Source organism: Pongo pygmaeus, chromosome 10 (assembly GCF_028885625.2).
Source record: "Pongo pygmaeus isolate AG05252 chromosome 10, NHGRI_mPonPyg2-v2.0_pri, whole genome shotgun sequence".
Classification (NCBI taxonomy): domain Eukaryota; kingdom Metazoa; phylum Chordata; class Mammalia; order Primates; family Hominidae; genus Pongo; species Pongo pygmaeus.
Window position 1 is genome coordinate 102,718,257 of NC_072383.2, and position 15,704 is coordinate 102,733,960.

Here is a 15,704-nt window from a genome sequence, read left to right on the forward strand (position 1 = left end):
TTAGTGGCATTGCGCACATTTACATTGTGTGGAACCATCACACCATCCGTCTCCAGAACTTCTTCTATCTTACCAAATTAAAACTCTGTACCCATTAAATTAAACTCCTAATTTCCCCCTCCCCCAAATCCCTGGCAACCACTATTCTACCCTCTGTCTTTGTGAATTTGACAACTCTGGGTACTTCATATATCCTAAGTCTCTTTTCATCAATAAGGTCCCACTTCCTCTTTTTCTTCCCTTGCAATTACTGTATTTGTGGATGAAATTGGCAGATTCTGGATTTTGCCATTTATATCCCCATAGTGTTGTTTAACTTGTTCCTTTATCTTCTTTTTCCTGTAAGCTGGATGTAGGTAATTTATTCTTTTTTTTTTATTCTTTTTTTTTTTTTTTTTTTTTGAGACGGAGTCTCGCTCTGCAGCCCAGACTGGAGTGCAGTAGCGCGATCTCGGCTCGCTACAAGCTCCGCCCCCTGGGTTCATGCCATTCTCCTGCCTCAGCCTCCCTAGTAGCTGGGACTACAGGCGCCTGCCACCATGCCTGGCTAATTTTTTTGTATTTTTTTAGTAGAGACGGGATTTCACCATGTTAGCCAGGATGGTCTCGATCTGACTTCGTGATCCGCCTGCCTCGGCCTCCCAAAGTGCTGGGATTACAGGCGTGAGCCACCACTCCCAGCCAATTTATTCATTTTTAAATATCATTGGAAGGTAGAGTGGACAGGACTTGCTGGCCAATTGAAGGTGGAGTATGAGAGAGAAGAATCAAGGATGACGCCGAGGTTTTTGGCCTGAGCAACTGGAAGAAGGAGTTGCCATTTTCTGAGATGGGGAAGACCGTGGGAGTAGGTCTGGGAGGGGACAATCTGCTTGGACATTTTAGGCTTGAGATGTTTATTAGACACGGAAGTGGAGATGCCAGGTGCCAGGTGAATATGTGAGCCTGGAGTTAATGAAAGTGGCTGCAGCAGGAGATATAAGTTTGGGAGTTGTCAGCAGATAGATGACATTTAAAGCTCTGAGACTAAAGGAGATCACCAGAGAAGCAAATGCAGATTATAAGAGAGAGAGGAGGGGAGAAGTTCAAGGACTGAGCTTTAGCACTTCAATATTAAGTGCCAGGAAAATTGAGGAGGAACCAGCAAAGGAGACTGAGGAGGGGCATCCAGCACAATAGGAGAAAATCTAGGTTAGTGTGGTACCCTGGAAGCCAATCATTCTAAGGAGGAGATTATGAAATATGGGTCATATGTTATGGATAGGCCAAGTAAGATAAGGACTGGGAATTAATTATTATTGGGTAGAAAAGAGATGCCCTCCCTCAGGCATGGTGGCTCACACCTATAATCCCAGCACTTTGGGAGGCCAAGGTGGGTGGATCACCTGAGGTCAGGAGTTTGAGACCAGCCTGGCCAACATGGTGAAACCCTGTCTCTACCAAAAATATAAAAAATTAGCTGGGTGTGGTGGCATGCACCTGTAATCCCAGCTACTCAGGAGGCTGAGGCAGGAGAATTGCTTGAACCCGGGAGACGGAGGTTGAAGTGAGCTGAAAGTGTGCCTCTGCACTCCAGTCTGGGTGACAGAGTGAGACTCCGTCTCAAAAAAAGAAAAGAGATGCCCTCCTTTTTGATGCTCTTTAAACAAATCATGTATAATTAAATTAAAACTCAATGGCCAGGCGCAGTGGCTCACGCCTATAATCCCAGCACTTTGGGAGGCCAAGGTGGGTGGATCACCTAAGGTCAGGAGTTCAAGACCAGCCTGGCCAACATGGTGAAACCCTGCCTCTACTAAAAATACAAAAAAGTAGCCAGGTGTGGTGGCATGCACCTATAGTCCCAGCTACTCAGGAGGCTGAGGCAGGAGAACTGCTCGAACCCGGGAGGTGGAGGTTGCAGTGAGCCAAGACGGCACCACTGCACTCCAGCCTGGGTGACAGAGTGAGACTCCATCTCAAAAAAAAAAATAAAAATTAGGCTGGGCACGATGGCTCAAGCCTGTAATCCCAACACTTTGGGAGGCCAAGGCAGGCAGATCACGAGGTCAGGAGATCGAGACCATCCTGGCTAACACGGTGAAACCCGTCTCTACTAAAAATACAAAAAAATTAGCTGGGCGTGGTGGCGGGCGCCTGTAGTCCCAGCTACTCAGGAGGCTGAGGCAGGAGAATGGTGTGAACCCGGGAGGCAGAGCTTGCAGTGAGCCAAGATCTCGCCACTGCACTCCAGCCTGGGCGACATAGCAAGACTCCGTCTCAAAAAAAAAAAAAAAAAAATTAAAACTCAAAACAAAGTTCCCAGGGAAACATTCTTTTCATGTATAGGAATTAGTGGAGTGCGATGTCATAGCAATAAGAGAGGTTAGTGGTTAAGAGCAGAGGCTTGGAAATTAGGAAACCTGGATTTCAGTATCAAGCTGTGTGATCCCGTGCAATTAATCGCCTGAGCATCAGGATTCTCCTCTGTAAAATAAGAATAATAAGAGACCCTTCTAAATGTGGCTCTTGCAGGAATAACATGAGATGAGCATACTTTTATGCCAGTAAAAGACTTAGCAGGATGCCTGGCTCACCATAAGTACCCAACAAATTGTTGGCTATTATACATATGATAGGATGACACAGGTAGGCACATGACTCTCAGATACTTTTGCCTAGGTGTTTAAAACAACAAGAAAGCCATCATTTTAGTTAAATATATGTACTAAATAGAGAAAAAGACATGACAGCCACAGCTGGAATTTTGATGATAAAATGGTAATTTTAATATAAATCGAATAGCATATTTAAAAAAAAAATCTCTGAAACAGTCATTCCAGTGGAACCAAGGAATTGTAGACCTGGCTCACAGAGGGAGGGAACTTTGCTTTTAAAGGGTCCTGGCTTAGTTGCATTAGTTACTACAGACACCAAACACTTGGATGAAGTTGTTATTAGGATTTACTTTAGGGCCGGGCACGGTGGCTCATACCTGTAATCCAAGCACTTTGGGAGACTGAGGCAGGTGGATCACCTGAGGTCAGGAGTTTGAGACCAGACTGACCAACACGGTAAAACCCTTTTTCTACTAAATACAAAAAATTAGGCGGGCATGGTGGCTGATGCCTGTAATCCCAGCTACTTGGGAGGCTGAGGCAGGAGAATCACTTGAACCTGGGAGGCGGAGGTTGTAGTGAGCCAAGATCATGCCATTGCACTCTAGCTTGGGCAACAAGAGCAAAACTCCATCTCAAAAAAAAAAAAAAAGAGAGAGAGAGAGATTTACTTTAGCTTTGTGCAATGTCTGTTATTAAAAGCCTTTGGTGGCCGGGCACGGTGGCTCATGCCTGTAATCCCAGCACTTTGGGAGGCCAAGGCGGGTGGATCACAAGGTCAGGAGATTGAGACCATCCTGGCTAACATGGTGAAACCCCGTCTCTACTAAAAATACAAAAAATATTTGCATGGTGGTGGACGCCTGTAGTCCCAGCTACTAGGGAGGCTGAGGCAGAAGAATAGCGTGAACCCGGGAGGCGGAGCTTGCAGTGAGCCGAGATCGTGCCACTGCACTCCAGTCTGGGCGACAGAGCGAGACTCCATCTCCAAAAAAAAAAAAAAAAGCCTTTGGTTCAGTTTTATTTGTTTTCTGTGTTTAAAGCAAATAAACACCCAGTGTTTGCCAAGAGCAGTTTGACTCTGGGCTGCTCTCCAGAGAAGCAGGATATAAGCTTGTCCACAAACCCAAATGAAAACAAAGGGCCTACACAATTGCCATGCATCTGGTGACCAGACAAGTTCACTAAATCTCAGCTGGGGTGGAAGTTCCTTGAGACCAGGGAATTTGAGTCACCTTCTAACCCTAGAACAAAGCCAGGCATAAGTTGGATGCTTACCATATGTTAGTTAATTGAAAGAAGGAAAAACAGAGCACTGTACTGATAGAGAACAGTGACTGTGCACCTGATGTGCCGCAATGTGGTTTGGTGTTAAAAAAAATCACTCTCATTCATTACTAGTAGGAGTTCAAATGGGAACCACAGCTCCAAAAAAGCAATTTTGGCAATGTGTAATGAGAGCCTTAAAACTATAAACACAGAGATGTTCCCTGCAGCCTTATTCATAATTTTTAAAAATAAAAAACAAACTAAACATCTAATAATAGGCTACGTAATCGTCCAGTAGCTCTATTGGATGGATTATTACATTATTATAAGTATTCAAATTAATATTTCCCCGCTTCTTCCCTGCTTTCCTTCAAGAGGTGGGGGAGGCCACCTGGCCCAAGCTGAAGGCCAAGATACAAGAAAAAAATGCAAAGGTGCTATTTTGGCAGCGTTTACATGTGCAGGGTGTTGTGGGGAGGCTGGCGGAGGGAGTGGGAGCAGGTGACAGAGAATATAAGGTAAGTTAGAAGGCTCTCAGTGCTGGTAAAAATAAAATAGAGTAAAGTAAAGGGTGGGGGTAGAGTTGAGGGTGGTGTGACCAGATTTCTGTTCAGATAGGATGGTCTTTTTGCTGTGAACTTAAGACTGCTCTAAAAAATAAAGTGTATTAAAAAAAAATAAGATGTTCAGTGTATGCTTCATCTATGGTCAAAGAGGCAAAGACTGAAGTGAGAGTGGAAGCCAGGTGGTTATCTGGTAGGCTTACAAGACTATGTGATAGTATGGAAAATACTAGTATTAAGTGAAATGCTGGATGCAAAACTATGCATAGAGGGGAAAAACTAGAAAGAAATAGTAAACACAGCAAAAGTAGTTTGTGTGAAGGATAAATTTTTTAAAATTATTTTTTGTAGAAACAGGGTTTCCCTACATTGCCCAGGATGGTCTCGAACTCCTGGGCTCAAGCGATCAATCCTCCCACCTCGGTCTCCCAAAGTGCACAGGTGTAAGCCACTGCGCCCGGCCGAAGGATAAGATTTTGGGTGGTGCGCTCTTTTCTCCTTTCCATTTCTGCATTTTCCAATTTACCTTTAGCGACCGTTCTTTCCTGTTTGAAAAAAAATTCACGACCTTGAAGAAGATACACGGGCTATGACTTCGCGGTTGTCACCGAGCGCCCCGCCCACCGCGCGCCCCGCCCACCGCGTTCTCCGACCCGCTGCCGGCAGGGGGCTCGCGGCCTCCGCCAGGCGTCTTTCGGCTCCGTCAGTTCCCACAGGGCCTTGTGCGGCATGGGCTGCGCCGAGGGCAAGGCAGTGGCGGTGGCCGCCCCAACGGAGCTGCAGACCAAAGGCAAGAACGGCGATGGCCGCCGTAGGTCAGGTACGACCGAGGGCGAAGGCCTGGTCCCCAGGTCGACGGGCCGAAGCGGGCCTTCCGGCGGGGGTTGGGGATAAAGTGCCCCGGAGCCCTGGCCTTGAAGCCCCTCACTGGAGTCAGTGACTGACCGCGCGCCACGCTGGAGACCCCAGAAACGCTCCCCCAGGTCACCCCGGGAGACGGAGGCCGGCGGCCAGCCGAGGGCTGCCCCGCCCGCTGGCTGTGAGAGAGGTGGGAGGTGGAAGGAGGAGCGGGACTGCCGCGAGGACCTGCCCGGAAACGTGTCGGAAACCGAACCGAGAGGCAGCGACCCTCCTGATTTCGCTCAGGGCCCGTGAGGGCGTCCTCTTCCTACAAGCACCGTGTTTCCAAAGAAACGTTACGGGGGAAGGGACCAAACCGCCAGCCGAGTCCAGGGGTGCCCCTTCACCTCTCCAGAAGCCCCCGGCCCACTCCCAGCATCCTCCTCCATCGAGAATCTTGTCCGACACGCCTTCCCGGCCCGTTTTCTCCAATCCCTTGAATTCTGGGCACATTTCTCCCACCATCATCCTGCTTTATCCTTTCACTTGTTCTTCCAGACGAGAAAGCTCCCAGTCTCTTCTCCATTGTGCGGATAATGCCAATAATGGCTAGTGGTTACTAAGCACTGACATGAGAGGGGCCTTTGGAAGCACTAGACATGGGTAATAATCTTGGTTCATCTTTCCAGCCATACTGAGAGATTTATCATAAACCCCATTATACAGATGAAGCAACTGAGAAGCAAAGGGGTTATAAAACTTACCCAAAGCACACAACTAGTAAGTGGAAGAGCTGGGATACCAGATGAGGCCATCTGACTCAAAAGCCCTGGTCATAGTCATATGGCCGCCTCCACCTTTTTTATAGGCTTGAGAAAGTGAGGCTCCAAAAAGTGCCTTGCCCAATGGCTAGAATTATTAAATGCTGTAGGATCTGCCTCTTTGAAGGGCTTTCAATTTAGGTACAAGGCAGCATATGGTGAAGGGCTAAGAGTAGTGGTAAAAACAGCCAAGTGGGGATGGCAGCTGCCATAGATGAGGTAGGATTTGGCAGAGGTGTCTGAAGGGAGAACATTCTTGTTAGGGGAAGTAGCCGGTGAGACCATGCCAGAGGTAGGGAGGCCTGCATATCCTGCTGGAGTTGAGGACTTGGATTAGAGGAAGGGAAGAATAAAGGAACAGGGTAGGAGCAAGGTCAGGCAAGGTCAAGGTCAGGCAGCTAATTTGTGGCCATTAGTACAATGAAGGAGTTTGAGCAGGTGCATCCCAAATTGACCTTTCATGTACCATCCTCAGGATCTTCTTGCTATCTATGTCCTGCCATTTATTTACTGTTTTCCTTTAGCTACATTCTTTCTGTGTGTGGTAAAACAAACAAACAAACAAACAAAAAACACACACACACACGCAGAATTTACCATCTTAATAGTTTTTTTTTTTTTTTTTTTAGTTTCGCTCTTGTTGCCCAGGCTGGAGTGCAATGGTGCCATCTTGGCTCACCTCAACCTCCACCTCCCAAGTTCAAGCGATTCTCCTGCCTCATCCTCTCAAGTAGCTGGGATTACAGGCATGCACCACCATACCCGGCTAATTTCGTATTTTTATTAGAGACAGGTTTTCACCATGTTGGTCAGGCTGGTCTTGAACTCCCGACCTCAGGTGATCCTCCCGCCTCGGCCCCTCAAAGTGCTGGGATTACAGGCATGAGCCACCGCGCCCGGCTGATCCTTAACCGTTTTTAAGTGTACAGTTCAGCAGTATTAAGTATATTCACATTGTTGTGAAGCAGATCCCCTGAACTTTTTCATCTTGCGAATCTGAAAATCCATGCCAACTCGTTAACTTTTCATTTGCCATTTCCCCCAGCCCCTGGCATCCACCATTCTACTTTCTGTTTCTGTGAAATTTGGCTGCTTTAGATTGCTTATATAAGTTGGTATCATACAGTATCTGTCTTTTTGTGACTGGCTTATTTCACTTAGCATACTGTCTTCGAGTTTCATCTGTGTTGTAGCATGTGACAGGATTTCCTTACTTTTTAAGGCTGAATAATATTCCATTGTGTGCATGTATATGTACATATACATACACACACACATATATACATACACACACACACAATGGAATATATATATATCCACACACCAGATTTTTTTTTTTCCAAGATGGAGTCTTGCTCTGTTGCCAGGCTAGAGTGCCATGGCATGATCTTGGCTCACCACAATCTCTGCCTCCTGGGTTCAAGCAATTCTCCTGCCTCAGCCTCCCAAATAGCTGGGATTACAGGTGCCCACCACCATGCCCAGCTAATCTTTGTATTTTTAGTAGAGACGGGGTTTCACCAAGTTGGCCAGGCTGGTCTTGAACTCCTGACCTCATGATCTGCCCGCCTCAGCCTCCCAAAGTGCTGGGATTACAGGCTGGAGCCACCACGCCCAGCCTGAACTATTTTATAATATAGAGAAGCTCACTCATTATAATACAACTTGCTAAATTTTTACAAATTTAATATATGCATGCAGCCCACACTCAACTGAAGAAATAAACGTTTCCAGTACCCTAGGAGCCCCTCTAATCTCTTACCCCCATACCAAGGGCAAACACTACTCTGATTTCTAACAGCATAGAAGAATTTCACCTATTTACATTTACTTTTTGAAACTTAAATTTAGGCATATTTTAAGCATTAATCTATTAAAGCACTGCTTTATACTAGGTATTTTTCTTTTTCTTTTCTTTTTTTTTTTTTTTTTTTTTTTTCCAAATAGGGTCTTGCTCTGTTGCCCAGGCTGGAGTGCAGTGGCCCAATCATAGCTCATTGCAGCCTCAACCTCCTGGGCTTAAACAATCCTCCCATCTCAGCCTCCTGTGTGGTAAAGTGTGCCACCAAGCCCAGCTAATTTTTTTATTTTTTGTAGAGATGAGGTCTTGCCATGTTGCCCAGGCTGGTCTCAAACTTCTGGGCTCAAGGGATATTCCCACCTTGGCCTCCCAGAGTGCTGGGATTACAGGTGTGAGCCACTGTGCCCAGCCTAGATATTTTTCTATACACATACATATATACATAATGATGATGATTATTTTTCTAGAGATGGGGTCTCACTCTGTTGCCTAGGCTAGAGTGCAGTGGCGTGAATCATAGCTCACTGAAACTTTGAACTGCTGGGCTCAGGTAATCCTCCTGCCTCAGCTTCCTGAGTAGCTAGGATTACAGGGACACACCACTATGCCTAGCCTCAATTTTTAAATTTTTTGTAGAGAGGGGTCTCACTAAACAACAGCCCCGTCTGATCTCGAACACCTGGCCTCAAGTGATCCTCCTGCCTCAGCCTCCCAAAGTATACCACACCAGGCCCATATTATACATAACTATTGACGTTAAAAATGTTCTTTTGTGTGTCACCTACAAACACTCTAGAAGCCACCTTCCTTAAGTACCATATGATCTCTAAGTTCCTTCTCAAATTAAAATTATGTGGTTAGGTTTCAAGAAACTAATTTCTTAATGATGCAGAAGGTTTTGCTTGAATGACTCTTCAACCGAGCATCTATTATTTATCAGGCACTGGGAACTCAGGGATAAACAAGGCATGATCTCAGTCCTTGAACATAGAGTCTCGTGGAGAAGAATGGCGTAGAAAATGCAGTGTCATGATGTGTAATCATAAAAGTAGATGGGTACACACCACTTCAGGAGAATGGCAGAGGGAGTTAACATCTTGGCACTTAGCATTTAGTATTTCTTCTGTAACACACATTCCATTCTATTTTAATGAGCTTGCAAACATTTTTCCTGCTGGATTTTTGAGGATCAGGAATGTGTCTTGTTCACTATCTTATCTCCCACAGTCCTTGGCGTACTGCCCTACAAATCAGTAAATGTGTTTATATGACTCATATGGCAAAGGGCAATTTTTTTTTATAAGCGAGGAATCTTCCAAAAGCCAATGCTATTAACATTGACCAGCTTCTTCTAGTAAGGAGAGGAGACAGTATTTTTTCAAAGTGTGGTCCTAAGACCACCTGCAAGAGAATTAATTACATGCTGGGGATATGTAGATTAAAAACTCATTTTCCTGTTCTCCATTTCAGACCTACTAAATCAGCCTCAGAGTGAAGGAAGCTTCATTTTTGGTGTCTCAAGTGATTCTATTTGGACCAAGGCCTGAGAACACTGCAGTGAGGTGTTTAGGCCAGCGTCAAATCACCTATTTCTGGGCAGAGGTGCCTATCCTTAGCAATGGGGCTGAGGCTGGGGTGGAGGTTGCTACTGCAGATCATTGAGGCTGATAAGGGTGAGTCAGATGCCCCAAGAGGAAATTGAAAGCTTTGGAGTGGAACCAAAGATCGTGACTGACATGCAGTCATGCAATCTGCAATCAGAAGTTAGTATTACACGATGTGCTAGATAATTGTAGAGTAATCTTGCTTTTTGTTGATTTTAACCAGGTAATTTAAAGTCATTACTCATTATTTGGGTTTTCACATTTGAATGTTTACTTCTTTGTGTTAAAGTGTACTGAGTATTTAAAGCTTTTAAATTAGCTTTTTGAAAAAGTGTATTTTAGGCCAGGTGCAGTAGATCATGCCTGTAATCCTAGCACTTTGGGAGGCCAAGGCATGTGGATCATCTGAGGTCAGGAGTTCGAGACTAGTCTGGCCAACATGGTGAAACCCCATCTCTACTAAAAAAATACAAAATTAGCTGGGCATGGTGGCACACACCTGTAATCCCAGCTACTCAGGAGGCTGAGGCAGGAGAATTGTTTGAATCCAGGAGGCAGAGGTTGCAGTGAGCTGAGATCGTGCCATTGCACTCCATCCTGGGTGATAAGAGCGAAATTCCATCTCCAAAAAAAAAAGGGGGGGGGTTGGGTATTTTAGATTTACAGTTGGATTAAATCCTTGAAAGAACTTGAAAGAAGGAATTAATCTGTTAATGCCTTTTGTTTACCTTCATAAAACATCAGGGAATATTTGATGAATATTCCTTATATCCTACTTTCTAGCTCTGAGCATTACTTTGCTGGTGGAAACTAGTCTACATGTATATAACTATAAATGACTATCACAAATCACTCTTTGGTGTTAAAAACAAACTATCTGGCTGGGTGTGGTGGCTCATGCCTGTATTCCTGGCACTTTGGGAGGCCCAGGTGGGAGGATTGCTTGACACCAGTAGTTCAAGACCAGCTTGGGCAACAAAGTGAGCCTCAGTCTCTGCAAAAACAAATAGCTGGGCATGGTGGCTTGCGCCTGTTAGTCACACCTACTCAGGAGGTTAAGGTGGGAGGATCACATGAGCATGGGAGGTCGAGGCTGCAGTGAGCCATGATCAGGCTACTGCACTCCAGCCTGGGTGACAGAGGGAGACCCTGTCTCAGAAAAACAGCAACAAAACTACCTGTTGGGTTTTTCGTTTGTTTGGATTGGATTGGATTGGATTGGATTGGATTGGATTGGATTGGATTGGATCTTATCTTATCTTATCTTATCTTATTTTGGGACAGAGTTTCACTCTTGTTGCCCAGGCTGGAGTGCATTGGCATGATCTTGGCTCACTGCAACCTCCATCTCCCAGGTTCAAGCAATTCTCCTGCCTCAGCCTCCCAAGTAGCTGGGATTACAGGCATGCACCACCACGACCAGCTAATTTTGTATTTTTTGTAAAGACAGGGGTTTCTCCATGTTGGTCAGGCTGGTCTCGAACTCCTGACCTCAGGTGATCTGCCCACCTCAGCCTCCCAAAGTGCTGGGATTATAGGCATGAGCCACCGCGCCCGGCCACCTGTTGGTTTTAGTGGTAGTGCAGTGGTTTTCAGCTTTCAACATTCAAGTATGCTCCCAACTTTGACAAATATAGAAAAGTTATTTTTGTCACAATTGAGTGTGTTTATGGAAGGTGTATACAGAAACTTCAGATGACAGTGTCTGTTAGATGAAAAACTGAGCTGGGCAGGTGGTGGAAAGTTGTATAGACCCAGAAATAACTTGTTATGGGAAGAATTAAAAGGCCACAATTAATGGGTCGAAAATTAAAAATCTACAGAGACAGGCAAGTCATATAAATGAGTGAACCAGGCAGGTAGTAAACAACAGGGAGTGGTGGAGACTGGGGTGGACTGAGGAGAGAATGCTGTACAGACAGGGCAACTTCTACTGAGCTTCCCTTTCTTTGGGTGGGAAAATGAGTGTAGTGTTGCCAGACCTGCTTTTTTTCAAGAGAAACTGGAAATCTCTATTTATCACTTTTGTGACTTCCCCAGTTTGTGAATGTCAGCAGTAATGCAATTAAGCAAAATACTGAGGGTCAAACAGGATGTGATTGCAGGTAAATATGGTCTGTGAATGTGTAGAATAATGTCAAGCTGGCACACATTTAAAAAATGAGAAAAAGATGGTGTCTTTCGAATGTATAGAAGTGGCTGGGGCAGAAAACAGTTTTTCTTAGATAGTAACACAGTGCAGAGAAGTGTCTGAGTGAACAGTGTAAATGACCACTGTCAAAGTATGGTTTTCAAAACGTTAAAAATATGATCTTGTACAGAAAAAAAAAGTATCAAAACTTATTCATTAATTAAACCAATAAATGAAAGAACCAATAAAATGGTAAAGCTAATTTAAAGGCAAATTCAAGGACTAGGGACATATAATCAAAGAAATGATTAACTGAATTTGCTAGTACAGTAGTTACAAAGCTGGTTAACATCTCACAGAGCAATAAAACTAACTTTTGGGCCAGGTGCAGTGGGTCACACCTGTAATCCCAGCACTTTGGGACACTGAGGCAGGCAGATCACTTGAGGTCAGGAGTTCGAGACCAGCCTGGCCAACATGGTGAAACCTCATCTCTACTAAAAGTACAAAAATTAGCCAGGTGGTGGCATGCGCATGTAATCCCAGCTACTCAGGAAGCTGAGGCAGGAGAATTGCTTGAACCTGAGAGGTGGAGGTTGCAGTGAGCTGAGATTGCACTGCTGCACTCCAGCCTGAGTGAAATAGTGAGACTCTGTCTCAAAAAACAAACAAACAAACAAAACTAACTTTTGGGATTATTGAGCAGAAATGTACGAGTTAAGATGAAACTTCAGTGTCTAGGCTCTAATAAAATAGTAAATAGCAAAGTCAAGTACAGATACACTCTCTTAAGAAAATTAAATGATCCTTGGGTGGGCTTGTTAAACATGGTCCAGTATGACATTGAAAGGACATTTAGTCAACTTCTTCCTTTACTTCCAAGTTTGGACATTTTTCTTAAGATTGTGGATATTACAGTGTAGCTATGGCTGCCTTGAGATTATTGCTCACTTATATAGTGGTATTTTAAGCTGCTTAATCCCCTCAAATGTGCTGCCAAAATTCTACTTTTTCAAGTATGTGCAGCAGCTTCTCTCAAGTATGTGCATTTAAACTTTTAAAAATGTTGGCCGGGCACAGTGGCTTACGCCTATAATCCCAGCATTTTGGGAGGCTGAGGCAGGAGGATCACGAGGTCAGGAGATCGAGACCATCCTGGCTAACACAGTGAAACCCCGTCTCTGCTAAAAATACAAAAAAAAAAAAATTAGCCGGGCATGGTGGTGGGCACCTGTAGTCCCAGCTACTAGGGAGGCTGAGTCAGGAGAATGGCGTGAACCCGGGAGGCGGAGCTTGCAGTGAGCCGAGATCGCGCCACTGCACTCCAGCCTGGGCTACAGAGCGAGACTCTGTCTCAAAAAAAATAAATAAATAAAATAAACTTTTAAAAATGTTTAAAACAACTGTGAGCAAATTGAAGGCTTGCTGCACTCTATATGGGGTCAATGTTTCATTAAGTGCTTTATCACAAAGATTTGTTTAGAAGTGGGCACAAGGCTCTTGGTCATCAAATTCGTTTTAGGTTTAGAGAAGTAATCTTACCTCTTGGAGCAAGAGCTAGATTTCACTCTTTTATGTACAGACTGAGATCAAGGAAGAAGGGGAATAGAAGGAATAGAACTTAGCAAACAGCTCCCCACTCCCAAGTCAAGTTTGTTAGAAATATAACACTGGACTACCATTGTTGGGAGAGCAAGGAGCATGGTTTCGCTGTATCATTCCTTTCACGGCATTCCATGGGATCTTTCTAGATGTGCTGGACTGGTAAAAATCGTACCTGTGGGTAGGGAGGGTGTGTCCAGTTGAAGCAGAATAAAAGGAAAGCTAAACCGGGAGGTGACCCTTGATCAAGCACTGGGAAGAAGTGGTAAAAGCTCTTGAATCACTCACTGAGAGGCAGCTGAAGGTGGGGACTGGTGAGGAGGGAGCATGAACTGCTGCATCTGGCAGCTGGCTTTGGGGACCAGTGGCTGGTGCAGACTTGCTAAGGAGTGCTAATGGTGTTTATTAAAACAACAACAAAGGCAACTTAGTTACTCTGGCCCTGGGTGTGGGCAGAGTAGTGTGGGAAGGGGAGAGGGCAGATTGCAAAGGAAATATATGTGAGATTGTTTCTTTTTGCACAGGCACTGATGCATAATCATTCGCACTGGATTAGTCAAAGCTGTAACTCTTGATGAAATTTCCTTTAAGGATGAAGGACTTTTGACAAGTTTAGGTCTCCTTTTAAGCTTGTGGCACAAGTTGTTTTTTCCTGTCCCCTGACCTTACCAGACTCCCTCACTCATCTGTTCATAAATGCTTGTTCTCTTTTACCTAAAATATCCTTCCTTCTCTTTGCTGGGCAAACTCTCTTCACACATCAAGACCCAGTCCAAATGACAATTTTGTAATTCCCCAAGTAGAGATAGTTTTGCCCTTTCTGGACATCTGTGGCCCTTCTCATTTTTTTCGTAGGACATATAGTGTATTGTGTAGCATTCTACTAGACTGAGCTCCTGGGGGTGAGGATGTCTTGTTTATTTTTTATTTATGTTTGTTTGAGACGGAGTCTTTCTCCGTCCCCAGGCTGGAGTGCAGTGGCGCAATCTCGGCTCACTGCAACCTCCACCTCCCAGGTTCAAGCAATTCTTCTGCCTCAGCCTCCTGAGTAGCTGGGATTACAGGTGGCCACCACACCCAGCTAATTTTTGTTTTTTTAGTAAAGACGGGGTTTCACCATGTTGGCCAGGTTGATCTCAAACTCCTGACCTCGTGATCTGCCTGCCTTGGCCTCCCAAAGTGCTGGGATTATAGGCATGAGCCACCGCGCCTGGTAGCTGTCTTGTTTAGAGTTGAATTTCCTGTTTGGGATAGTTCATGGCACATAGTAGATGCTTGGTAAATGTTCAAATATAGTTGTGTCAAGTTATTCCCTCCTGATTTTCTCCCCCACTGTTTGATCAACCCAGGAATCTCTTTCTCCCTTGAAAACTTCTTTTATCTACCTCTCTTGCCCCTGACTCACTGGAATCCTACAAATGGGACATCTCAGGCAGGTAAAATTGCCATTGTTATGAGGGTGAGAGAATGCAGATTTTTTACAGGGTATTTCCAATGTCCCATATGGAACATTGTATTTCCCAGTAATACAGTTTTTTTGAAAGAGGGGATAACACCAAAGTAGTCTTATTAATTAGATAATATTTATTCATTTAATACTTACTAACCATCTTCCATATGTTAGGCATTGTTGTAGGTGCTGGGGATCTGTGAGTAAATATGCCCATGTGGAGTTGTTTTCTAGAGTAATGTAGAACTTCTGAGAGCTTTAATGAAAAGGAGTAACATTTATTGAATGCTTATTATGATCCAGGTACTGTGCTGAGTGCTTTATATGTATTAACATGTTTAATCACTGCAACAGGCAAATGAGGAAAGTGAGGCCCAGAGAGGTAACAAGCATACAACTATTAAGTAGTGGAGCGAGGATTCTCATGCCGGAAGCTAGTGTACTTAACCATTGTGCTCTACTGCCTTGCTTAATAGAGTGATTGGGCACGTCTAATGAAACCTTGGTGATATGGTTTGGCTCTATGTCCCCACCCAAATCTCACCTTGAATTGTAATAATCCGCATGTGTCAAGGCAGTACCAGGTGGAGATAACTGAATCATGGGGGCGGTTTCTGCCATGCCTGTTCTCATGATAGTGAGTGAGTTCTCATAAGATATGATGGTTTTATAAGGGGCTTCCCCCTTCACTTGGCACTCATTCTCTCTCCTGCCACCATGTGAAGAGGTGCCTTCCGCCATGACTAAAAGTTTCCTGAGGCCTCCCCAGCCATGCAGAACTATGAATCAATTAAAGCTCTTTTTTTTTTTAAATAAATTACCTAGTCTCAGATATGTCCTTATAGCAGCATGAGAATGGACTAATACACCTGGATTCCTCCATCCCCTCATAAGACCTGAACATAAAGCACTGTTTCCCATGAAAATAAGCAGTTGAATTAAAATCAAACTTTTTAGTGGATTACCAGTATCTGGAAACAATAGAAAAAGGAGCTTATGCTGGGCACGGTGTCTCACACCTGTAAT

At 44.5% G+C, this 15,704-nt stretch overlaps 1 protein-coding gene across 1 annotated transcript in view; it reads left to right on the forward strand.

Annotated features, from left to right (window-relative positions):
- Positions 1 to 15,704, forward strand: part of LOC134737651 (uncharacterized) — a 76,038-nt gene that overhangs the window by 22,795 nt on the left and 37,539 nt on the right. Inside the window, exon 2 of the mRNA XM_063647234.1 lies at positions 5,005 to 5,249. Coding sequence (XP_063503304.1) covers positions 5,005 to 5,249 — 245 coding nt within the window. The remainder of the gene's footprint in view (positions 1 to 5,004; positions 5,250 to 15,704) is intronic.